Below are 27,966 nucleotides of genomic sequence, written 5' to 3'. Positions count from 1 at the left end.
AGAGGATTTTTCAAAAACTTTTCCAGAGAAATTGTTTCCACTCCACAATGACTTTGATGCTAACTATGCATTGCTACTTCCTAAATCATACGTTCTTTTATCTCTGAACTCATTCTGCCAGAACCTTGTCTAAAAAGGGCAGAATATATTGCTAAAAGGATTCATTCTTAGCAATAAACTGTTTTTTTAAAAAACCAAATCTATAATTTAGTAAAAGTGCCACACACAGCTTACAGGATAATAGTTTGAGATTTGGACCAGGATGTGGGAGAAGTGGCTTTTATTTGTCTCTTTTATTTCATTTATTGTGCTCTGGTCAAGCGCTGGGCACGGTGTAAATAATTCAGAAGACACAGGCCCTGTTGCCTTCTGGAGTCTCCTTCAAGATAAAATAAACAGCTAAAAATTCAAATATAGAATAGTGCTTCTTAAAGTTTTTGACCAAAATGCTCCCCAAAGCACAGGAGGGTAAACTTATATTACTGAGGGTATGAAACCTGGACCAAACTAATGTTTCACCAAATTTTTCACTTTACACCATTATATATATCCTGTTTGCTATATTATTTGAAAATAATTTAACTTACACGTCAACAAATAAAACTGATAGTCCATGAAAATGCATCACATTTATTCCTAGCAATCTGCCAACCTCTGACTCACTTTCCCCAGGGTTACTCATAACTCAGTTTAAGAAGCATTGGTAGACTAAATACGGAAATAAACATCTATGACTGTGTTTAAGGATGTGGGCTCACTCTGGGTAAGGCTGTTATGTGGAAAAAGCTTCAGCTCCCTATTCCTATATTTCATAACTATAAATGAGATACCACAGACTTCTTTCTATCTCCTTAAGTGGGAAGCTGAAGATAAAGGAGATAACATGGTGAACAGTAGTTTGAGTTCTTCTGAGACACACACATATTCTAACTGGTATTTAACATTCCTGAAACAAAGATCTCTCTTTCTTTTACGATCCATGAATAGCGAAGTGAAAGTCTTATATAGGTTGAAGCAGAAGTCCTTACGTGCCTGCAATGATGCTTGCTCAGGTCAGTAATTCTCAAAGGAGTAGGGTGGAGGGCAGAGGGACCTGTTAGTATCTTGAAGCAGGGAGAGCTCGCTTTTCAACTATATGTGGTACCAACTCACTCTCCAAATCTGCTCCTGGTACCACTACCCCTTCCCCGCAAACACAGCCAGGTTTAAAATCACCAACTACGGTGAGCTGCTGTCATAGGTGGGAGTGCACCTTCTACGTAAGGCGTGTCGGGATAGAAGAAATATTGAGAACTGACAGAGGCTTAAGGTGGCTGCAGACAGACTCTGACTGGTCCAGAATTTTACTATGACTAAACGGTGGGTTTACTAAGCACAGAGATAATCCAGTTAGAAGTTATTCTCAGAAGTTATTTTTTCTCTCTGGACCTATTTCAATTTTTCCATTTAACTGTATAATTTTAAAAGGGAAAAACTGTATACAAAGTTCTTATAAAGGCCTAATTTTTATCTTAGAGCAAAAGGATAACTTTCCTGTTGCTGTAGGTTATAATCTAATAATATAGTCCATTATCATGTTTGCGTTTTAAAACTTGGGCACCAAACACAGTGAAAATAAACTGTATGTGAAAACCATCGTAATACCTTTTACAGCTCTTAATCATTTTCCTTGCGATTACATCCCTATAAAGGTGGATAAGGAGGTAGATAGTAAGTGTCATGACTTTTTTTTGCCAAGTTCAGGGAGCTAAAAACACCAGAACTGAGATCAGACATGGTCAAATCAGTCCAGGAGCCTTTCCTCTTCCTCACATTACCTAAGCAGAGAAATCAAGATGTCTTGCAGCATAGGGGATCTAAAATATATATATGCACTTATTTCAAGTCTCTATTAGTCAATCACCCAAGGTTGAAAATATCACTGTAAAAATACTACACAGCAGCATATCATAACCTATCCTAATAGGCATATTATGCCTCCAGTAGATTCTCAACCACGTTTATCAGTCAGCCCACTGAGATCAGCCAGCTAAGGATATAAGCTAATTAGAATATTTAGATGATTCCAACAGACATCTTAGTAATTTGGTAAATGTTAAAAACACTAATTTCACAGGAAAAATTTAAAGTATAATTTAATTTGTGCTATGCTTGCTAAAGATTTTCCTTAAGTGAGATATCTGCTTAAAGAGTTTAATGGTAGAACTACCATATGATCCACCAATTCCACTTATGAGTATATATCCAAAAGAAATGAAATCACTATCTCAAAGACATATCTACACTCCCATGTTCACTGCAGCACTATTTACAATAGCCAAGACATGGAAACAGCCTAAGTGTTCTTTAATGGATGAATGGATGAAGAAAATATGATGTATAAACAATGGAATATTATTCAGCCATGAGAAAGAAGAAAATCCTGCCATTTGTGACAATGTAAATGGACCTTGAGAACGTTATGCTAGGTGAAATAAGTCAGACAGAGAAAGACAAATATGGTATGATCTCACTTACATGTGGAATCTAAAAAAATCAAACTCATAGAAACAGAGAATGGGTTGGCGGCTGCTAGAAGCAGAGAGGGTAGGAGAGTGGGGGAAAAGGGTGAAGGAGTTCAAAAGGTACAAACTTCCAGTTAAAAGATAAATAAGTTCTGGGGATGTAATGTACAGCACGGTGACTATAGTTAATAATACTGTATTGTATATTTGAAAGTTGCCAAGAGAGTAAATCTTAAGTTATGAGTACAAAAAAAATTTGTAATTATGTGAAATGACGGATGTTAGCTAATCTTATTGCAGTAAACTTTTCACAGTATATATGTCAATCATTATGTTGTAGACCTTAAACTAATATGTTATATGTCAATTATATCTCAATAAAACTGGAAAGAGTTGATCAACCATGCTAGAAGACTGAATTACCTTCCAATTCTCTCTATTATATAAAATGAAAATGCAAAAACTGTCATATAGAGGCTATCCAAACTTTAAAATGCAGAAAAATAGTATTATAGAAGTGTTTTAGGCAGACAATTAATAAGAATATCATGTTGGTTTTTTCTGGATTTTATGAGTTTGTGGCATGTGTCAGCTTTTAAAAATTTACCAAGAGTGAACTCTAAAACATAGTAAAAATGAAATAATTATTTTAAATAAAAAAAAAGTTTAATGATTCCTAGATAACACCAACAGCCAACTGAAAGCAATTTAACTTCCAACTTTGCCCACTCTGAACAAAAACAAAACAAAGAACTTTGACTCTTGAACTAAAACTTGTTGGTTTTATGGAGGAACAAAATCACACAACTATGGAAAAGGAAGCCCCGTAAGTGACATGTGTTTCAAAACAAAACAACAGTCTCTCAGTAGTCAAACTTTACAATGAACTACTTCTAGCTCCCCCAATGACTCCATGCTCTCTTGCCCTTCTTTTCACATGTTGTGCACACGGACAGAAAATTCTACCACATCGCTGCCTGGCTGACTCCTACTCATACTTTGGATCTTAGCTTAAAGATCACTTCCTCCACAAAGAATCCCAAATACATGTTAGATGTGTGCTTCAGAGTATTATTAACTTACCCATATCACAATATATTTTAATTGTTCGTCAAGTTGTGTCCCTTCTCCCTAGGCTGCTCCTGACAGGGCAGGGACTATGGCTGTGTACTTCATGTAGTCCAGCATTGGTATCTGGCACGTAGCAAGAGCTTTTATTAAATTACTTTTACTTTAAGGCTGCCTCCATTTAAGGATGCCAAATAAAACTCTTTGACCAAAACCTTTTCAGAATGAGATATGGAGAGAAGGTAACCATCCAGTTTTGATAACTAAATATAGCAAATGGCAATCTACCTAAACATGTACTTAAATCAGGCGCCTCTAGGCTATTAAATTTTCTTTTTTTTGAGGAAGATTAGCCCTGACCTAACATCTGCCACCAATCTTCCTCTTTTTGCTGAGGAAGACTGGCTCTGAGCTAACATCCATGACCATCTTCCTCTACTTTATATGTGGGACGCCTACCACAGCATGGCTTGCCAAGCAGTGCCATGTCTGTACCTAGGATCTGAACTGGCGAACCCCGGGCCGCTGAAGTGGAACATGTGCACTTAACCGCTGTGCCACTGGGCTGGCCCCTAGGGTGTTAAATTTTATCATATTTACTGGTCACTATTTTCATTTAAAAAGAAGTTTTCCAATTAGATTTATCAAATTAAGTAATTCAGTTCAATTTATTACATATTTATTAAGACAGTGGGAAAAAGACAAGAGAAGGAAATACAACATCTAAAGTGGTTTAACTGCTAATCTGAATAAATGTTCGATTTTTAGAAAGAAAAAAGCAGTGGAGAATTGGGTTTAAATGGCTGAGGCTCTCTATAACTAATCATCTACTCAAGAGTACTTATATCAACTAGAAAACATCAAGATGTTAGGAAACGTCTTGGGATATAGAAAAATAAATGACCATTTCATCAGCAACTTTAGAATAGACATCTACAGGTGATGGGAAAGATTATTATTATTATCTTTAACTGGAAGGACAATTTTTAATATTTTGCTTTACTTAACCAAATTACTTACTACGAAGGATATGATTTAATATACAAATATAAAATAATGAAAGAAAAAATATAACTAGACCTACAACAAGGTATGATTTAGCTACTGAAATGACCAGATGTGCATACTAAGTCCTATACTGGCGACAGATTTGAACAGGAATCACTAAATTCCACCTGCAGACACATCATGTCAAGTATGTATGAACAATAATAACTTCATGGCAGTGGTGCCAAGGGGAATATCATAAGATTCTTTGTACAAGTCAGAACAATAACAGTTGTAGTTGATTTATGGCTAACTAAAGGATTAATGTCAAAGAGCTTTTTAAAATTCATTCTGCTTCCTCTAATTCTAGAAATAGGTTAGTTTCTCCAAAAGGTACATACACAGATAATGTATATAAACAGAAAAAGAAGTGGACGGCAACCATACTTTTCATAAAAATACAAATATTCTAGGCTCAAACATAAATCTCTTTCTTCTTTTGGATACAAGACTAGCATCTAAATTATTTTAGTTACAATGAGCTCTGCAAGCATGTTGAAAATAATCATTAGTTCAATTAATTAAAGGTGTCCAACAGGTACAGTTTAATTCATTAGCATGAAGAAAAATGTACGATTTTATACAATGCCTATAGCGATAAAGGAAAGATCTATTTAATTAAAATTATAATTCTGTGCTACCATGATAAAACGACTTCTTTAATCAGGGACTACAAATGACTAAGAAGAAAATACACTGATAACTCTTCAGTACTGGAAATTACAGGAAAGATTTGGAAAAAGTTACAGGATAGAGGAAAGAAAGAAGGTAGAGATATTAAATTAGTCATTTTATTTAGTTCCTAGACATTTAAGACAGTTTCTATGCCTCTAATCATTATTCTGTTAGGTAAGGTGTTTGGCATGAGCTTACTAAGAAGGACTGAGTCTGGAAGTAGATAGAAGTGAATGTAGTAACATGGTTCTGTCATTTATAAGCTGTATGCCCCTGGATAAATCACTTAGTATCTACTAGGCCTTAGATTCCACATAAATAAAGGAAGGATGATTTCTAGAACCAGTTTAATTGTAACATATAAGAAATTCTGAATGTTTCAATTTCAAGCCATTTTTAATCTTCATATCCTGTAGTTGCCACTATAGACTACAAAATGCACAAGGGTTAAAAATAAAAAAACCAAATAACTAGTTGGCAGGGCCAAACTATATAGTGAATTTAACTAAGTCTAGTAAGGTCAATTTTTCATTTTTCTATTAACTGACTACTACCCAAAAAGGCACCTCTCCCTAGAAACAGTGACACATTAAGAACCTTGCCCTACTTACGCTATACACTTCCATAATCAAAGCTTGAAACCGAACTAAGTCCACAAAATGGAAAAGTTAGCCACAGTGAGCCTGACAGAGCTGTTTTTCCTGTATCTTCCTAACCTTGATACCTAATCTGTTTGCACCAGCTGTAAACTACAGACCAGATCAATGAAAGACATAACCTGAAAATAAAGCTCAGCCAGGTGGTAGATTAAGAGGCTCACTTTACAATTTGAAGTGAGTTACAAGGACAAAAATATGCTAATAAATAGAACAGACTCCTAAATGATCCTAAGGAAGATAAAACTCACATCACAAGATAATACTTTAAATCCATATAGGACCTATAGAGCAACTTAAAGCATATTTTAGAAATTACGTGATTAACTTTCCTGACATTTCTGTGAAGAGTCAGGTATTATCTGATATTTTCCAAAGGAGGCAAAAAGAAACAAAGGAACTAAAGTTACTCACTTTGCCAATGACATAGCTCCCTATTCCACATTTAGTGTTTTAACTTGTGAAAAAAAGTGCTCAGCTTCATGAGAAATTATATTAACTGAAATGCCTCAGCCTTTTGAAAAATGTTTGACTTCCCAAAGGACATGAGTGCAGAGAGAATGTAGTGTCTTGCTTAGCATTTCACCTAATCACTCAGTTCAGTATGTGCCACCCTCTAGGCACTCAATGTATCTTTGCTCAATGAATAAAGGCTATTCATGATAGTTAACAATTACTACAGCTCATACATCAGGTACTGTGCTCACTGCATTACATATATTATTTCATTTAATCCTACCAACAACTCAGAGGTAAGTAAATTATTACTCCTCATTTTACTAATGACGAAACCCATGCCTAGGTTAAGTAACTTGCTCAAGGTTGCAAAAGTATAAAGCCAGGATTTAACAAAGGTAGCCCAACTTTAGATCTTGTTTAAAGATCATCATTGTAGAAAGAACAACAGACTAGCAGTAAGAAACCCTATTTATATTCTATTTCCTCTATCATCAAATTCTTGGAGAAAGGGAAATTTCTTGCTGATCTTTATTTTCCTTATAATGTCTAGCATAGTACATTAATCACATTATTTCTCATCAAAGGTTTCCTGAATAAAATTAATATCACATAAACAAATTAGGCTCCATTGTCCTCAATTATAAAATGGAGATAAAGGTACCCTCATAGTGTGCCTCAGTGGTTCTCAAAGTGTGGTCCCTACACCTGAAAACTTGGTGAGAAATACAAATTCTTAGACCCCTTCCCAGACCTACTGAACCAGAAACTAGTATTCTATCAAGCCTTTCAGATGGCTCTCATGCATGCTGAAGTTTGAGAACCACCAGTCTACCCAACAGGATAATTATGAGGATCAATGAGTTCAATAATGTGAAGACACCCTAAAAAGTAAAAGGTATATCATCAGCAGCATTAAAAGAGTAAACTACATTCCTTGAAAAAACTTAGTGATTTTGCTAAATCCAGGTAAAAAAGAACATCAGAAATGAAACAGATCATAAAACATTTTTAAAATAAAATACTGTTCAAGATTTTATCTGGATAATGAATAGCATTCACAGATCCAGAGAAAAAGATGACTATGAGCCATAAAGTTGTACCTAGAAATCTGATAATTTGGTATTGTGGTGGTTCAACCCAAAGATTTGACATGCCGCACAGCCTTCTTACCTGACCAGTGTCCAGTGGAGACACCAGATCTGTCTGTGCAGGTCTCACTTACAGGTCTAAACACAGTTTCCCAGCCACCAGTAGCATAGCGCCAATTCTGAGATTCCAAGATGAGCGTTCGCTGGGTGCCATATGCAATCATGAAGCAGTAGACCACATGATGGAGTTGACAGCCATAGCCACAGCCTTTGTTGATATTACACACTAGCTTCTTGGCTTTGCTGCAGTCCTTGGGATTCTGTCAGGAAACAAAGAGGAACACAGGTGAAGATAAGCTGTACGGAGAGGTCGACTTCTCTTTATAGGTGACAAGTGTCAAAAACCACATAATAAGCCATAACGGATCCAGTATATTTTTCTAAGCAAAGAATTCAGCTTTAAGGATTGGATTTCAAAGAGTCTATTAAAAATTTTAAGTGCATACCTAGGGAGATAGCAGTGGAAAAGAACAGTTACTTTGGAAAGATCACTAAACAAATGTGAAATTAAGCAGTTACGTTTTAAAGAATACTTTCACTTCTCTGTTACTCAGAACATGCAAGTGCTATCATCTCTGAACCCAAAGTTGTACACATCAAGATCTTTCTAACAGAAGTAAAATAATTCATTTATTCCAGCTGCACTTCAGCATTCTGAGCTTACCTTCCCTGAGGAAATTCAAATCATCTTAAAAGAAAAACTATACCTATTAATTCCATCTATCTCCTGAGTTCCAGATGTCACAAACAAAATGTACTTTTTCATTGTGGAAGTAAAGCCACTGAGTAAAAGGATATCCGAGTTCAACGATTACAAAATATCAGTCATGCGACTTCTTTTTTTACCCAATCTTGACGATAGCTACCAGTAATTTTCACAATAAAATGTATAACATGCTCTATATTGGCTCTCTTGAGAATGTGTTATGTCAATTTTTAATCAAGAGATTCATTTTTCTATTTGTATACTTTGCTATAAGATAGATAGCAAATGGTTAAAACACTTAACATTATCTAACAGTGGGTGCAATGGGGTTAGCTAAAGTGAGAATTTTTTTTTTTTCCATTCTAAAGTTTCAGCTGCACTGTAATTCATATGGGCTGTTGGTAAATATCCCTAAGCATCTTAGTTCTTCAAATAAAAATTTGTTTTGACAGGGACTCCTTAGCCTGAGAAGTTTTCCAAGCTGTTTTGTCTATAAGAGACAAGAAACGATGGGTCCTTTCAGGAACAGAATCTTTTCTCACACATAGCAAGAAGCCAGATAATCAGTTCTCAATTTATATAAGCGCCTTTAATAAAGTAGTTGCCAAACCACAAATCTACAGCTATTTTCTAGGGATATCATCTGTTCTGTCAAACAGAGCCCTAGAAACACAAGCTAGGATGGTGAGGCTATAAAATGATTCTGAAGGAAAAGTGCAACATAGTTACTTTCAGAAAAGGTACCTTTCATATTCAAATATGCCACTGCAGGCTGGTTTTTTTGGATCAAAGCAGAACCTATACCATCAAGAGCCTTCTGAAGAGTTGCAACCCTTATGAATCCGAGAGAGACTACATAAAATTCAGCAAGGTTTGGTCAATACTGTTTCCCCAATCAAAGAGTAGAGTTGTTGATTCTTTTCACTTAGGACTTTGAACTCAAAGCAGACTCCTAAGGCAGTAAGCATTCCCACTTCAGTCGCTGGAACCACAAAAGATTTGAGAGGAACAGAGGGGTGTGATGTTATGCAGTATTGAGAGACCAGTATCATTCACTTTCTGTACAATGCTATACAAGGATCCTGGGAATAAATAACATTCTTAAAGTGATCCAAAGCTTTATTATTAACTCAATGGTTTGTCAAGAGAGCAAATAAAGAACACTGACATTTGTCAGATTTTTCATGATTTGTAAGAAACACAGCACTTAAATATCTCTAAAACTTATATGAACAAAAAAGAAAATGTCCTTCACATGTTTTCAATAAGCTTTTTTTTTAGAACAGTTTTTAGATGTACAGATTTACTGCAAAGATAGGACAGAGATCCCATATAACTCACATCCAGTTTCCCCTATTATATCTTACATTAATCTTCATATTTTTTAAGAAAACAAGGAGTAAAGGAACGTAATAATTGAATTGTTTAGCTTTGAAACTACAGATTTTTTACTTAAAGGAAGACTCAACATCTGCATTTAAGAAAAGCAAATCTACTGTGCTTCTTAAGAGAAGAGTTTAATTAGAACCCAATGCTTTGAGCACAAGAACTGAGGCCTAATAAAAAGAAGAGGGCAATTTATGAAATGAAGCTTAATTCAAGAGTCTTAGTGTGCCTCAAATCAAGCCAAAGACAGAATATATTAAATATTTCTGATATATCATAGGCAACACAGTGAAAGAGAAAAGAAAATCCATTCTGTTTGGCTCTGGAATGGAAAAGGTCTACATACACAAGGTAACCAATGGAAGATTCCAAGGCAGAGAGTTAGCAATAAGAGAAAGATGATGAATGACTGTTTGGAATGATAACAGTAAATAAAACACTGAAAAAGCTTGGAGTCACATCTTAATTTTTTTACCAAAATAATATTTAAAAGTCTGGAAAATTCAAAGGATCTTGTTCATAAAAGATTCCCAAAAAGGCAGAGAGACAGTGAGAAACAGAAAAAGTTATGTGTGTTCCTCATACATGATTAGGCTTAACAGAATAAATATTTAGAAAAAACAAGCAGATATTTATAAGATAAACAAAGCAACAAAACAATGCAACAACTCTGAGATGGACAGGAATTTATTTCTGATGGAATGGAACCTTATGGAAACTCCTTTCTAAGTCACTATTATCCATCACTGTTACAGAGTAGCAACAAATAAAAAGAGATTTATGGGATTCTATAAAAAGGAAACAGAGCCTTTATTATACATTGTTACATGTATATATGTAATCTTCAAATTTCTTCCCAAGTAGCCTTTGTCAATTACCACTGATCCTGGTTTTATGCTTTCCTGTTGATGTCTGCAAAAGGCTTGAAGGTATGTCCCATCCATAAGCAAGAATATACAGAAGGGCCTCATTACTAAAAGAAGCTTTACTTTAATCGTGCCAATACTTTAACAGGGTAGCTATTTCTGATGATAAAATATTTTTCGATTGCTTCTACTGTGCCTAAAGCACTCTCTTCTATATTTCTCTATCAGTTATGCAAGAATGAAGATACACCGTTTCATTTTATATTGTGATTTCTTTCAACCATAACGCCCTCCCCTTTTATGACACTCCTTCCACTCATTACACACACACACACAGGCAATATGATACATTCCCAGCAGAGGAAGGCTCATTAGGAAGTACTTCTTATTTGGGAGTGGAAAATGGGGGAATACAGATTGAAAATGCCCCCCCATAAGTCTCCTGAGAGAGTCTCACTCACTTCTCCCTCCTTCTGCCTTGAGTGTCACTCACTGATCAAGTATAGGCGACCTTTTGCTCATTCAATAAATATTTATTAAGCATTTAATATATACAAGGAAACTTGGGAGATGACAATCCAATAGAATAAGAAATCATATATATGCATAACTACAACTGTAGACAATTTAAACGTTCGAAGACTATGAAAAACAAAGAATTAAGGAATAGAAGAGGAAAAAAATCGCTTTCAGATGGACTGGAAAGGGTTATGAATAAAACTGCATTTAAGCTAAACCTTGAAGATAAAATTTAATCTATTTATGAAATGCTAAGAATATGTACTTGTTTCATTATTCAATGGGAGTCTATATGGTAAAGAATAATTGTGAAGAGTAAAGTAAAATGATAAATTCTATAAATTATATTTATAATGTGGGATTTTTATATATAGGGTCTTAAAGTCAGACTCATCAATAGGCACATACATTCTTGCAATGATGATGATTATTCAAGTTTTAGAAATAGGAGGTATATTCATCAAAATTACTTGAGACCACGTGCTCTATTCTAGTTTAAGAACTTTGCCAAGAGAGGTTTAAGATACAAGTATCTCTTAAACCTAAATGATTACTAATTTCCTAACAGCACCATCATAATGCTGAAATATTTTAATCTCTTTTACTTTGGTTAAAATATGAAAATAGTTACTGTTGGACATATTTCAAATTAGGAAGCCAGCTTAATTTCTACTTTGCTAAAAAAGAATAATTTTGAATCAACTAGTAAACCACAACCATTATTCTATTACTTAGGCAGTGCTAGGATTTAGAGGTTTCCACAGCCTTCACTTAGTAAATCAGCAGTAATTGTGACAATGATGTAATATTATAAAATAGTACTGACTGAGTGGCTTTTAAGGTAAATCACAGATAAAGCCTTTTGCCATGACAATTTAGATTTTCCATACACACAAACAAAAGCCTCTTCAGAGAAAAATTTTCCAGCCACAATGTAATTTCCCTTACTTACCTGCCCAGAGTTACTACAGACCAAAACACTGTAGAAAAAGACTAAATCAACGACAAACAAAAACATTTAGTCAATATAAACTGGACATAATGTCTCGAGGCATCTCTTACAAAGAGTAAACAGTTCAACTGAATGGCATGTGATATCAAGTGAACAGTCACAAAAATAAATAAACTGGTGGCAAGCCAGAATTTAGAATTCAGGTCTCTGAATCCATTGTCCAGAGCTCTTATCCATCCCTCCATGATGTACCCAAAACAAGATCCAGCAAGAAGCACAGGCTCACAGCACTTCTCTGGTCATTTTTCCCACTAGCTTTATAGACATATATCTGAGAAATAAAAATTGTATATATTTAAGGTGTACAACATGATGTTTTTATAGATGTATACACTGTGAAATGATTACCACAATCAAGCTAATTAACATATCCAATACCACACACAGTTACAATTTATTTTTTGGTGGGGAGAACACTTAAGATCAACTCTCTTAGCAAATTTCAAGTATACATTACAGTATTATTAGCTATAGCCACCATGCTGTACATTAGACCTCCAGAACTTATTCATTCCACATAACTGAACCTTTGTATCCTTTGATCAACATCTCCCCATTTCCCTCACCTGCCTGCCCCAGCAACAGCTGCTCTATTCTCTGCCTTTAAGAATTTGACTTTTTTAGATTGCATATATAAGTGAGATCATGCAGTATTTACCTTTCTGTCTCATATCACTTAGCATAATGTCCTCCTGGTTCATCCATATTGTCACAAAAGCAGGATTTTTCTCTTTTTTATGGCTGAATAACATTCCAGTGTATATTTTTATATGTACACACACCAAATTTTCTTTATCCATTTATCCTTTGACGGACACATAAGTTGTTTCCATATCTCAGCTGTTGTCACTAATGCTTCAGTGAATATGGGAGTGCACATACCTCTTCAAGATACTGATTTCATTTCCTTCAGATATGTACCCAGAAGAGGGATTGGTGGATCATAGGGTAGTTCTATTTTTAATTTTTTGAGGAACCTCTAAACTGTTTTCCAAAATGGCTTTCCAATTTACATTCCCACCAGCAGTATACAGGGTTCCCTTTTCTCCACCTCAACAAAACTTATCTTTTGTCTTTTTGATAACAGTCATCCAAACAAGTGTGAAGTGATAACTCATTAGGAAATGTCAACCCAGGTCCTTAGTCTGTACTTTAATCAGGTGTTGTTTTTTTTTGCTATTGAGTTGAGTTTCTTATATATTTTGGATGTTAACTCCTTTCAGATATGTGATTTGCAAATATTTTCTCCCATTCCATAGACTGCCTTTTCATTTTGCTGATCGTGTTGTTTGCTGTGTAGAAGCTTTCTAGTTTAATGTAGTCCCACTTGTTGATTTTTGCTCTTGTTGCCTGTGCTTTTGGTGTCATATCCAAAAAATCATTGCCAAGACCAATGTCAAGGAGCTTTCTCCCTATGTTTTTTCTAGTAGTTTTATGGTTTCTGGTCTTATATTTAAGGATTAAGGACCAGAACCCTGGGGATCCTTCCAGCTCCTCTCTAACAACATTCCTTTATAGGGAGGAGTTAAGCAATAGATAGCTCCTATTTCCAATGAAGAGAGGTCAGTAAAAATTAAAGGAATGAGCCAGGTAAGTTAAATTTTATTGTGCTCTTTGCTCTAGTCACAAGACTAAACACTTTTTAATTTGTTTGTTTAAAAAGATTTGCAACATCTAGCCTTGTGCTGGTGATGAAAAAAGATTCATTAATAGTGTGGTTGAAAGCATTTCATTGTATTGGAAAAAATCAGATTTTATTTCTCTAAAATTATTTTCAAAACCAAAGCAGAAATGGTAATGAAGCCAGTAACAGAAGTGACGTACCGCACAGTGGTAAGTAAAATGAAGACTCTGGGCACAGTTAATAGCCATTAAAGAGAAAGTTAAAAAGCATTCTCATTTTTAAAAGCCAAGACCGGAAATTACTGTCTCTTAACAGATTACACAAGAATATTTTCATAGCAAAGCTAAGATCGTATTGAGGTGTCCTTTCCACCCCTCTAGCAAAAAACAATCTCTTGCAAGTAGTCATAACACAATAGCTAAGGCACAAGTAGGCTACCAAGTGCTTTAGGAAGTCAATTTTCCTGTGGGTATTTTATAAAATTTTAAGTGTGGAAACTAAATGGAGAAAAGAAATCAAGATAAAATGTTTACAGACTGTTATCCTGACAGACTGAAGCAAAGGCAGATAGTTACTATACAGTTAGACAAGAAGAAAGCTTATTTTGGAAAGTAGAGCAACAATTGGCTTACTTTAAATGCATTTTTAAAACTTTGCTCTTTGCCTAGAAGCCTTATTGAATGTTTTAAAACCCTTTTTTAAAAAATGGAAATTCTACCAATAAAGCAATAAACAAATGTGGGACATTTCTTCTACTGAAGGTCTCTGAGACAGTATTCTGTCATCTCTGGATATTCCAGGTGGTCTCTAAAAGACCTCTACCTCAGGCTCAAGAAACATGTACACCAGAGCAACCTTGGTAATATTTTCTGCCACCAGTAGGGCCACAAAGGAAAGGCAGAGAAAGAATGAGATGCATCCAAGTCTAATTCTCTCACTCAAGAATCTAATGTAAACAAAACTCCCTTCAAGGCTAAAGAAGAAAAGTTAAGTCACCTGAGGAGCCAGATTCTGCCAATCCTACATAAATGCACAGAAATGGTATCTCCTCAAGGACCTTCAATTTTTCTCCATAAGTTTATAACATGATTCCCAGATCTCAGAACCAGCTTAACTGGTCAGGTTAGAAACAGCATGCTTACGAAATTAAGATTGAACTTCAGAAAGGGCCTCCATCATCATTTTACTTAACGGGACTCATTAGGCTCACTCTCTCTCCTCAAAACCAAAATACTGATATGGCAAGCATTCCTAACAAAAGAAAAAGGAGGGAGAAGGGAAAAGGGGAGGAGGAAGTAGTAAGTAGTTTGCAAAAAGGGAGAGGAGGGAAGGAGAGTAAGGGAAAGAGAAGGGAGGGAAAGAGGAAGAAAGAGGAATGAAAGGGGAAAGAAAGAAGAGGAGGAGAGAGAGAAGAGACAGGGAAACAGGAGGAGACGGGGAGGAGAAAAGAAAAGTCAGCCCCTGAATGGTTAAGCCCTGTCTTATATAGGATCAAAAGATGAAGTAAACAGCAGACACCAAGAGAGAAACACTGACTGAAACTGTTCTCGTGCAAAGGCTCCTGCAGATCTGTGTTCTTTTAAACAGAGGTCAGAGTAACTTAACTGTTTTGCCAGCTCTTCCATTCTGCAAAGCGCCATTTTTCTGGGTAGTACTGATACTTATAGCGCTTGTCTACTCACTGGCCTTAACATCAAACCATCAACAATAATTAAACCAGATGTCAAATCTTGCAACCTCTTCTCCTAGATAAGAGGCTTCATTCCATTTCTCCAAGCCACTAGCCATGCACTGAGAATCCACTGTTAGCTGAGCATAAATTTATTTGGAATCCTCAATTATTATTATTATTTTTTTAATTAAAAAAATTCTCAAGACCACTTTTCTCACTGTCTCAGTTTAACAGTGCTCTAATTCATGCTATTTTCTTTACTTTTCAAAATCTTTAACAATGTATTTTTTTTTGCTATATATCTTTAAATAGTTTAAGACATACAATAAACTGCAAAAACAGTACAGAGAGTTACTGTGTACCTTCCACACAGCTTTCCCCAATGAAAACATCTTAACCACAGAACATTATCAACATCAGGAAACTGACACTACACAGTATTATTAACTAAAATATAGACCTTATTTGGATTTCACCAGTTTTTACATGCACTCTATTTTTTTTTTGGTATAGTGCTATCAAATTGTATTACATGTAAAGGCTCAAGTGATCACCACCACAATCAGGATACTAATTGCATCAAAACAAAGAAATTCTCTTACTCTACACCCTTTAGAGTCACACCCTTCCCCAAACCTTAATTCCTGGCGACTCTGATCTGTTCTCCATGACAATAATTCAGTCATTTTGAGAATGTGATAAATGGAATCTGACAGTAGTTAGCCTTTTGAGATTGGCTTTTTTATCACTTAGCATAACGGTCTTGAGATCCATACAAGTTATTGTGTGTATCAATAGTTCATTCCTTTTTATTACTTAGTATTCTTTTATGTGGACCATACCACAGTTTACTCACCCACTGAAGGACATTTGGGTAGTTTTCAGGTTTCGGTTAATAAAAATTAAGTTGCTATGCAGATTTTCTGTGTGGATATTAGTTTTCATTTCTCTAGAATAAATATATAGGAATATAACGGCTGAATCATATGGTAAGGGTATGTTTAACTTTATAGCAAACTACCAAACTGTTTCCCAGAATGGCTGTACCATTTTACATTTCCATAAGGAATGTATGAGAGAGCTGGTTGCTCCACATTCTTGGCGTTTTTCATTTTAGCCATTCTGATAGGTGTGTAGTGTGGTATCTTATCATGTCTCTAAGTTGCATTTCCCTAACAGTTAATGATTTTGAACATATTTTCATGTGCTTCTTTGTCATCCACGTATCCTCTTTGGTGAACCTGTCTGTTCAAACCTTCTGCTCATTTTCTAATTGGCTTGTTTCTTCCTGTTGAGATTAGAGAGTTCTTAATGCATTCTAAACACAAGAGCTTTCTTGGGTAAGTGATTTGCAAAGATTTTTTCCCTTTCTATGGCTTCTCTTTTCATCCTCTTTAACACATCACAGTCACAGATCAAAAGTTCTTAATTTTGATAAAGTTCAATTTACTGATTTCTTCTCTTTTATGAACCATCTTTTTGGTGTCATGTTTAAGAACTTTTAGCCTAAGTCACAAAGATTTATTTCAACATTTTCCTCTAAAAGCTTTATAGTTTGAGATGTCATATTTATTTTATCTGTCAGATTTACTCTCCATTTTGAGTCAATTTTATGTAAAGCATGAGGTTTAGGTCATAGTTCATTTTTTGCCTATGAGATGTTCAATTATTCCAATGCCATTTATTGAAAAAATTATGCTTCCTCCATTCAACTGCTTTTGTACCTTTCTCAAAAACCAATTGCTCACTCATAGGTATATACTCAAAAGAACTGAAAACTGATACTCAAACAAACACATGCAGAGGCATGTCCACAGCAATGCTATTCTCAGACAGCAAAAGGCGGAGGCAACCCAAACATCCATCTATGAATGAAGGGATGAACAAAGTTTGGGATATACATACAATGGATTATTATTCAGCTATAAAAAGGAATGAAGTATTAATACATGTTACAACATAGATGAAACTTGAAAACTTTACGCTAAGTGAAAGAAGTCAGACAGAAAAGGTCACATATTGTGTGATTCCATTTAATATGAAATATTCAGAAAGAATAAACTGATAGAAAATGCAGATTGGTGGTTTCCAGGAGCTGGGGGAAAGGGGACCGAGGGACTGGAGAGCACTGTTTAATGGGTATGGGGTTTTCTTTTGAGCTAAGGGAAAGTTTTGGAACTAGATACAGGTGGTGGTTGTACAACTTTGTGAATGCACTAAATACCACACTGAATTGTTCACTTTAAGATGGTTAATTTTATGTTATATAATGTTCACCTCAATGGGGGGTGGGGGGGAGCAAGTTAGCATACCTATGTGGATCTATTTTGGACTCTATCCTGTTTCATTGACCTATATGTCTATCTCCCCTTCAGTACCATACACTATCTTGATCTCTGTAGCAATAATTCTAAGTCTTAAAACTAGAAAGTGTGATTCCTCCAACTTTTTCCTTTTCAAAATTGCTCTAGCTATTTTAGTTCCTTTGCCTTTCTATATGAATTTTGGAATCAATTTATCTATATACACAAAAAGAAAAAAAGACTTGCTGAGATTGTGATAGGAATTGTGCTAAGGCTTTGGATCAATCTGGGAAGAATTGGTATTTTTTCTAAGTTGAGTCATCCAGCCCACAAACACAGTGTCCGTTCATTCATTTAAGTCTTCTTTGCTTGCTTTCATTAGCAGTTTATAAGTATTTTTACCTAAGTATTGCATTTTCATTTTTTGGAGCAATTTTAAACAGCATTATGTCTTAAAATTCTGGTTTCTAATTGTTTCTTGCTAGGATAGAAATATGATTAATTTTTCTGTGCTGATCACATATCCTGCAACTTTTCACTTATTTGTTCTTGGAGTTTTATTGTTGTGTAATTGTTGTTTGGTAGATTACTTGGGATTTTTCTATGTAGACAACCAGGTCACCTGCAAATAGGGACAATCTTCTTTCTTTCTAGTATGTATGCCATTTATTTTTTTGTCTTGCCTTATTGCACTGCATAGAACTTCCATTGCTATGTTGAATAGGAGCGGTGAGAGCAGATTATACATATATCATGTATATCATGACCAAGTGGACTTTATTCCAGGAATGCAAAGCTGGTTAAGTATTCAAAATTCATTGAATGTAATCTACCATATTAACAGTTTAAAAAAGAGAAGATACAGGGCCAGCCCGGTGGCACAGCAGTTAAGTGCGCACATTCCGCTTCAGCAGCCCGGTGTTTGCTGGTTCGGATCCTGGATGCAGACATGGCACCGCTCGGCAAGCCATGCTGTGGTAGACATCCCACATATAAAGCAGAGGAAGATGGGCACAGATCTTAGCTCAGGGCCAGTCTTCCTTAGCAAAAAGAGGAGGATTGGCAGCAGATGTTAGCTCAGGGCTAATCTTCCTCAAAAAAAAAAAAAAAAAAAAGAGAATACACGTGATTGTATCAATTAATAAAGAAAAAGCATTTGACAAAATCCAACACCCACTCCTGCTTTCCTGTGCATAATTTGAACTTCTTTTAGACTCAATTTTCATTCATCTACATCTCTTCAGAGTATTTTTAATGGTTGCTCTAAGGATTATAATATATACACATGTTATTACAGTCTACTCATATCAACATTTTACTATTTCAAGTGGAATGTAGAAACCTTACTAACTTTTAGATCCCTTTATTCTCTCCCATTTTATAATACAGTTCTCTTAAAAATTACCTTTATGTACATGGAAAACTGTATCAGATAATGTTATAAATTTTGCTTTCCACTGTCAAACATTTTAAAAACTTAAGAGGAGAAGACTAGTCAATTACCCTGTATCTACTCTTTCATTTGCAATTTCTTCATTCCTGACATTCCAAGTTTCCTTCTGCCATCATTTTCTTTTTGTCTGAAGAATTTCCTTTTTCAGAGCAAGCCTGCTGGCAATGAATTCTTTTAGTTTCCCTTCATCTGAAAATGTCTTTATTTCACCTCAGTATATTTTCACTGGATGAAGAATTCTGAGTTGACAGTTCTTTCCTTTTAGCACTTTAAAAATATCTTACTACTTCTTTCTGGCCTCCATGCTTTCTGAAGACAAATCCACTGTCATTCAGGTTGTTCCTCTATAGGTAATGCATTGCTTCTCTCTAGCTGCTTTAAAGAATTTTTTCTGTCTTTCGTTTTCAACAAACTACTTAGAAAGTGTCTGGGAAAGGATTACTTTGAGTTTTTCCTGTTAGGAGTTCGCTTAATACGGTGGTGGGCCAAATTTAGGAAGTTTTCAGTCATTTCTTCAGTCTCTCACTCCTACTGCTCTCCTTCTGGGATTCCAAAGATACAAACATAAAAACTTTTTTGTTATTGCCCCACAGGTCCCTGAGGCTCTGTTTAGTTATTTCTCCATCTATATTCTCTTTGTTCTCAGATTGGATAACAAGTACACTGATTCTTTCCTCTGTTACAGCTATTCTACTAAGAGCCTGTTTTTACTTAGGTTATTGTATTTTTCAATTCTAAAATTTCCATTTGGTTTTTCCTTATATCATCTATTTCTTTGCAAAGACTTTCTATTTTTTCATTTGTTTCAAGTCTGTAATTGCTTATTGGAAGATTTTTATTATTATAGCTTCTTTAAAATCCTTGTCAGGTACTTCCAACATCTGTGTCATCTCAGTGTGGTGTCTGCTGATTATCTTTTGTCATTTGAATTAAGATTTCACTGGTTCTTGGTATGAGTATTATGTTATGAGACTCTGCTTTCTATTTAAATTATCTATTTTAGTAGGCAAACTGTTTACCTTTCCAGCTCACTTTTATGGGCTGTGGCTCAAATGTCAATTTAATTGTTAAAGCCTTTTCACAGTGCCATTTTGTTCTGCCCCACTTGTGGGCTATCCAGAGGCCAGTCTGAAGCCTGGGTGGTATGTAATACCAGAATTCAGTTTTCAAACCTTTTTCTGTATTGATTCTTATCAGTTTCATGCATGGGATGTTCAGAGGTCTGCCCAGGATTTCAAACAAGATTTAAAAAATCCCTTTCTCTAACTCCCTTCTCTTCATCACCCTCCCTCCACTCCAGTTGGGACAGGAATGGGAACTCCCTCACTCTTGCAGCGTGGCGATGGGGGACCGGGCTTTGCCCAAAGTCTCTGCAGTTGTAACACCAGTTGGAGAGGGAGGGGCCCCTTATTGTTATTGCAGGGCAGGGATGTGGACTTGGCTATGTGCTCCCTCTCCACAGCTGTGGCACCCAGGAGGCCAGAGGGGCCACTTCTTTCATGATGTAAGGGTAGATATAATCAAAATAGGGCTTTTCTCAGCTCCATCCACTGGGATTTCTGAGTTGGAGGATTCTCCAGCACCTCCAACTGGGATACAAAGGAAGCAAAACAAACACGCAAACAAACAAAACACGGGAGATTCACTGTGTACAGGATTTTCTGTTATTGTAATTAGCAGGAAGAATAGGGTATAATATGTTTACTATATCTTATCCAGAAAGAGAAGCCTGTATTTTAAGCCCAACATATTATCAAACATTTAATGCACGTTTAACTCACATCTGTAATGCTACTTATTTATTGGCAAACTAATGATTTTAGGTTTCCAGGGGCATTTACTCATATGAGTTCCTTTTAAAAATGGTAAAGCAACTCTTTTTCAACAACTTTAATCTTGAGAACAATATGGTACTATATCCTCTTATGTGAAAGGAAAACATAACATTTGTTTGAAGAAAAAAACTCTAGGTGTAATGAACACCTCCTCTATGGGATGTAGGTTTTGAACACAGGAAGGACTCCTTATATTTAAAGCTTTCTCTTAGGGTTCCACTTTATTGTCTTTTTCATCCATTATATAAATACAAAGGGCAGGGCACTAGGTCCTTTGGTTACAAAGCCAAACGTAGTATCTATCCTGCCCCTAACCCTTTAAACATAATCAACCTTCTCATATGGCGTACTGCAACAACCTCTCTCTTTATTTCTGATGATACTTGCAGCTTTGAGACATGGTCTCCTCTATCACTCCTGACACTGCCAAACCTGCTAAGTCCAGCACTCTAATCACTCAAAGGAAAGAGCATTCAGACTAAAATCCAAAATAAAACAAATAAACAGACCAAAAATACCCCACCAATCTCAGGTAGATCTGAGTAAGAGAAATGTCCAAAACCACAGGGCTATTCTATTGGCAGAATGCTAAATCTAGAATTCTTCCAACAATCCTAGATAGACTGATATGCCTCAACTTGATAGAAAAAATGATGGTGTGTGTGCATATAAAAGTCAGATTTTTATAGGTGATATACTTTGTTTAACAATGAACAATGGTTATGCCAATGAAAAAAGAAAAGAATAAAAGGTGCAATAGTTATGGGAAAGACATGAAATAGTCGAGAAAACAGTAACAAGCAAGGGTAAAAATAATGACCTGTCTCAATCCATTCAGACACAGCCGGTGGCTCCGTATTTCTCCATACTGAAATCTCTACATGCTTCTTTTTCTATCTGCATCTTAATCTTTCTGGCTATTAGAGCCTCTTGTGATTGCATGACAACAACAGCCCAAATATACCAGCAGAACTTTACTACAGAGTAAAATAGAAGAAAATTATGAACTAAAAGCAAATTGTTACTAACCCTCATTCCCTCCCTGCCTCCAACATGCAAGAAATCAAAGATAAAGTGAAATGAAAACTGATTTCATCAGCATAGATGCTTCAAACCCCCTCTTGTAGACCTGATACTATTCAGAATAAATCAAGATCAGGTCCCAATATTTAAGCAGGCATTACTGTGTATCTGAAATCTTCACCATCATTAACATTATTCCTTACTATATCTCAAGGAGACTACTGTGCTCTTAATAATGATCCAAAGTGAACAAATAGTGGCCAAACGCTGTGACAGAGCAGAGAGTATATTCCTGAGTCCTTACATACACTTCATCCCATGATCTAACCTGTAAAAATTCTTCACCTTGTAAGTAATACAGAAAAAATAACTCATTGTTTGGGGTGCGAACTTCAGCAGGGGGCAGACAAAGGAATATGCCCAGAGAGCTGACATCTGAAATACAGACAAGAGCTCATATATAGCTGAAGGAACGGGAGGAGGAAGCAAAGGAAAATAGAAGGCAAAAATATTTAAGAATTATTTCCATCACTGGCCAGGCTGCGGTTGGCAAACTTTTCTTGTACAGGACCAAACAGTAAATATCTTTGGCTTTGCAGGCCGGATATTCTATGTTGCAATTATTTAACTTTGCCATTGTAGCCTGAAAGCAGTCACAGACAATATATAAACAAATGTGCATGGCTATGTTCCAATAAAGCTTTATTTACAAAAACAGATGGGCTGGATTTGGCCTGAGGGCGGCAGTTTGCTGACCTCTGGTCTAAGTCAATAAAACCCGTAAAAACAGGGTGGCAAAAGGAAAAGCAACATCAGACAAGAGGGGCAGGAATACATGCTTCCTAAGGATATAGGGATCTACGTTTTGTTTTGTTTTGTATTCTGCTTTGATAAAACTTCTGAGACCTTTTACCATTTGTGAACCACAGAGATTTAGCTCCTCAGGAAACCTAAGGAGACTCTCCAATGCCCACATTATTTTCTACTTACACTAGTAGCATGATTTTCCTAATGTGTGAGCTACTAAAATCTTGACTTATCTTTCTGACAACATTTACCTTGTCTATAAATATACTTGGAATCTTGAAGGATACCTCCACTACGTATAGAACAAAATTGAAAACTGATACTCATTTCTTACTAGCTGGAAAGAAAGATGTACGATAGATATGATTGGCAGGTCCAGACATGTTTAACATTTCTTGGGTGAAAAATCAGGCTTTCTCTACTCACACTTCTATCTGAGTTTTAATTTACTTACATAGTTCTACATTCTACCACCATTAAGTTAAACTTTTTACAATCCAAAGAAAATCACCTCTCATGACTACCGTTATGATTAAAGACAAAGGTAACTTTTCGAACGCAACTTTCCATTGGATTTACATATTACCAATTTTGTTTTTCTCCTGATTTGTTCTTTCATGAAAAAACACAGTTTACATTCTCTACTGACTTGCAAATTTCTGTTTTCACAATTGATAATTTCTCACAATGATGATAAAGAAATCATCTTCAGAGGTAGAAACCATATATACAGGTAGAATCTACTTCTAGAAACTTTACTTTTTATGGTTCTACTTATTTAGCTATTTAAAAGTTATACTTTCCTCTATTAACTAGGTATATAAGAAACATAACCGTTTAAGGTTTTTGTAGCAAGGTCCCATGTTGCTACTGATGGGCAGATGCAAAAGAGGATGTGATTTCGCCAGCCAATATTAAAAGTAGTCCTGGGGCTGGGCCCATGGCCGACTGGTTAAGTTCATGCGCTCCACTTGGGTGGCCCAGGGTTTTGCCGGTTCAATTCCTGGGCGCAGACATGGCACTGCTCGTCAGGCCATGCTGGGGCGGCATCCCACATGCCACAACTAGAAGGACCCACAGCTAAAAATACACAACTATGTACCAGGGGGCTTTGGGAGAAAAAAGAAAAATAAAATCTTAAAAAAAGAAAAAAGTAGCCCTGAAGCTTATATAGAGTCAGTCACCTTCAACAAAGCACCAGGAAAAAAACAAAACAAAACACAAACAAAGAAAAAAAAACACTAGCCCCTCAAGCTACTTATTAATAGTGAATACAAAGACTTGGAGTTAAAACTCTTCCTCTTCCCTCTGCCATTTACTAGGCAAGTTATACAAACCTCTCTAAGACTCAATTTATCCTCCTGCATATTGAATATAACAACACCTGCCTCATAGGAGTTACTTCGCATAATGCTCAGCAATATAGAAAAGTACTTAGAAATGGCAGCCTACAAACATTCTTCATCCTTACCACTTCCTTTAATGTACCTGAAGAACAAGAAAAAATAGCTGCCCCCTTTCACCTTTCCGACTAAAGGAATTTAATGAGACCTTGAGATACTTGGAGTTTTATCATCTATTTTCAAAATGATTGACCCAAACCTTGAACCCTTACAACATTAATGTAATGACTTGAATGCCTCAATTTTCCATAGAGAAAGAATAATCAGTACAAACCTTTTTCAGAAGGGTTTTTGAAGTGTATGCAAGTTACATACACCATACCCTGGTAATATTTATCACAACTTGCATTTTTGGTTTAGATAAGTCAAATTTATGATGGCATTCCACATAAAACATCCAAGCCCTCAAACATCCAAGCACTTTTTAGAAAGGCTCCTACAGTACTATAATCAATGTCTGAGAACTACCATCCCATTTTCCAGGGTCAGAGTATATCTATATAGATTTTGTAATTGATTGCACGGACATGTAGTTGTATGCTTTTATGACTTATCACTGAGCCATACCTATGACTTATTTGATCTTAGATTCTTAATCAATACTCTGTCCTGGTAGGGTAGTGAGACTAACTGAACAGACACACAGAAGTCACTGGAAAGGCCTCAGCTATCGTGAACAGTAACCAGGACTCACACTTAGAACATGGCTGTCTTACAAAAAGGTTGTGGACAGTCATTGAACAGCACCTGATAATCAGTTGTAGTCTGGTTAATTTGAGGAAGGGCTGAATACTCTAGGGAGTGATGGAGAGTGAAAGTACTAGGCAGAGGTTAGCACTCTTTAATACAATGCTACTGCTCTCATATCAAATTAAAGCAAAATTTTAACTGGAGGCAACCTGTCTTTGTTATATCCATGTACTTGAGACAGAACCCACTTAATCTTACACAGTCAACATCTATTACTTTTCATGTAATTTTGCAATATGTCTTTATTTCAGGCTTCTTACTCTTACTGCTCTTAGGTAATCTCATATCTTTGGAGCAGGACTGAGAAACCCCCTAAGGGACTTCAGGTTCCCTCCACGTTCAATGAGAAGGGCTTCCTTAGGGACAGAGAGGATTTACTGAAATGTAAGCTTCAGGGACCGTATTTGCATAGGTCCCTTCAAAGGCCTTGGGAGGAGGGGAGTTTGTGTAATATATTCTTCTGGTCATACGTTTTCGCAAAATTTGACCACAAGGAGTTAAGATAGCTATCTTTTGCCACTAGGAGGCCCCTCCCATCTCACTTCTGGGGTGTCAGTGTCAGTATTAGGTGGCAATGAAGTGGCCTTCAGCATTTCTGGTATCCTGTTATGGGAAAATTAAGCTGGGCATTCATTTAGTTTAGATTTAGAGGTATATATTTATGTGTTTCATGGTTGCTTTTATGCAGTTATTTCTGTAACATAAATAGGTAAAGTGCAAGAGGGTGCACTGTGATGTGTATGTGTCCCATGGCACCCAGCATGGGAAGCATCAGGTAATAAGAGAAGTGGAGTCAGCTTTCAATAATGCCTAATCAACACAGAAGTTCTGTTCTGTCATCAATATCCTCAAAAATGTAGTGTATACAATTAAAAATGTAACATAAACAGAGGCCAGCCTGGTGGCGTAGTGGTTAAAGTTTGCACGCTCCACTCTGGTGGCCCGGGGTTTGAGGGTTCAGGTCCCAGATGCAGACCTACGTACTGCTTATCAAGCCATGCTGTGGCAGGTGTCTCACATACAAAATAGAAGAAGGTGGCACAGACGTTAGCTCAGGCCTAATTGTTCTCAAAAAAAAGGTAACGTAAACAATTATATGTAACATTCTTTATTCCCTTTTTGATGAGAATCACATGAAATAAAATTTGTATGAATTCCTATGTCTGTAGGGCACAAGCTTATAGCAGTACTACAAACATGAGATATATCTGTATGTGAAGCTGCAAATTTTATGCATCACAAATATCAACAATTTAAAAAAAACTTTTTTGACAAACCATGCTACAGAAAAATCTAATGCAATCTTTCCATTCTCTTTATAGAAAATATCACAAATTATAATCAAAGAGTAGCAGCCAAGAAATGTGAGGGAAACAATACTACAAAGAGTGTCAGAAAGTTAATAAAAATTTTCATTTTTCTGGAGTTTTGTGTTTGTGGTATTTGTCAACTTCATAAAATGTATAATTTGTTGGGATTTCCTTTTTTATTATAAATAGTTGATCTTCATTATTTGCAGACTCCATATTTGCAAATTTGCCTATTAGCTAAAATTTATTTGTAACCTCAAAATCAATACTTGGGGTGCTTTCAGGGTCACTTGTGGACATGCGCAGTTCAGGGAAAAATGCAAATTGCCTGAGGCACACAGCTCTCAGCTGAGGTCAAACAACATGGCACCTTCCTTTCCTTCTTGTTTCAGCTCTCATGCTGTGAAAAAGTGTCTTCTTTGTGGTCTACTTCCACATTTTTGTGCTTTTTGTCAGCAATTTCACTGTTTAAAATTGTCCCTACACACAGTGCTGAAGTGCTGTCTAGTGTTCCGAAGCTTCATTCAAGTGTGAGTTACAGTGTTGTAAGCTACGAGTTCAATGTTAGTGAATCAATGGCATATATGATATGAGGTGCTTTTAAAAAGAAACACATAAAACAAGGTTCTGTATTGATTGATTGATGACAATGTGTGACCAGAGACTCACAGGAAACTGGGAGCAAAGGTTCGGTATTCACTAACTCCATGTTTGTGGTGACTTTACAGAATCTAACTGATGCAAATAATGAGGAACTGACTGTAAATATTTACTTTAATAGTTAATTTTGTATTCTTTTTCATAAAAGAGAGCGCCAAAAACTGTGGAAGCTTCAGGTCTATCCCCCAAATCTGAATCCGCCTCTGGTCAGGAGCCTCCATTTTCCCATCATGGGAGGCTTGCTCTTCCCCAATTCTTGCCTCCCTGGAACTGAGACCAGGATCCTGGAAGATGAGGCTCCAGCCTGGGACTTGGTAGTCAACGCCAAAATCCCCAATTGTGACGTCATTCCTATGTGGAAACCAGACCTGCTTTAAGATTAGGAAAATAATTTCTATAACTATATTAGGACCTAGGGTAGAGTCAAACTATAGTGAAATTTGCTATTTCTTAGGAAAAAAGAGGCCTATTTCTAGAAACAGAAAACTACTGAAGAAATGGAATGACTTTCAAAACACGCAGTTGCTGGGCTGATACACCTAAATTAAATAGAGTCAAATTTAAGTTCAACTTATATTCAAGAAAATAAAAAGCATAAAAATCTTTATCAGGTGCTGCTACTCTCAAAGATAAAATGGTTTTGGGGAGTAGCATCTATAGTCAGTTGCTCATTTCATTTCTAGGTAATAGCTATTAAGAACCTTACATGCATTCTCTTATATATCTTTAACAAGGAATGATATTTTAAAAGGCTTTATTACTGTAAACTAGGAGGATATGAATATGTAAGAAATACACAATCTTAAAAACAACAAAATGCTGACAGAGCTGTGGTGAGTACACTGCTAGGAATTTCAAAATTTACCCGACATCATTAGGCATCTTAAAATGTTTTTAAACTCTTGCCTAGAAAACCTAAAATCTCAAATCTGACTTTGGCAAGGACTGTAAAAGAACAAACTAAATTTTTGGTTTACTGTACAATATGCTAATAGTAAATTACACTATTTAATTAAAATTGAATGAGTATTAAGAGTACTACAAAATGGTATCCAGATTGAAAATGAAGAAGTGTTTATT

General features: G+C 35.9%; 1 protein-coding gene across 6 annotated transcripts in view; it reads right to left on the bottom strand.

Moving 5' to 3' along the window:
* FUT8 (fucosyltransferase 8) overlaps positions 1 to 27,966 on the bottom strand; it is a 277,408-nt gene that overhangs the window by 40,796 nt on the left and 208,646 nt on the right. For all 6 annotated transcript variants that reach the window (XM_014735643.3, XM_005605246.4, XM_070249598.1 and 3 more), the window contains one exon: positions 7,580 to 7,817. In XM_014735643.3, coding sequence (XP_014591129.1) covers positions 7,580 to 7,817 — 238 coding nt within the window. The remainder of the gene's footprint in view (positions 1 to 7,579; positions 7,818 to 27,966) is intronic.

This window comes from Equus caballus, chromosome 24, assembly GCF_041296265.1.
Source record: "Equus caballus isolate H_3958 breed thoroughbred chromosome 24, TB-T2T, whole genome shotgun sequence".
NCBI lineage: Eukaryota > Metazoa > Chordata > Mammalia > Perissodactyla > Equidae > Equus > Equus caballus.
Note: the sequence above shows the minus strand (reverse complement) of the source record. Positions and strands in the feature narration are given on the sequence as shown.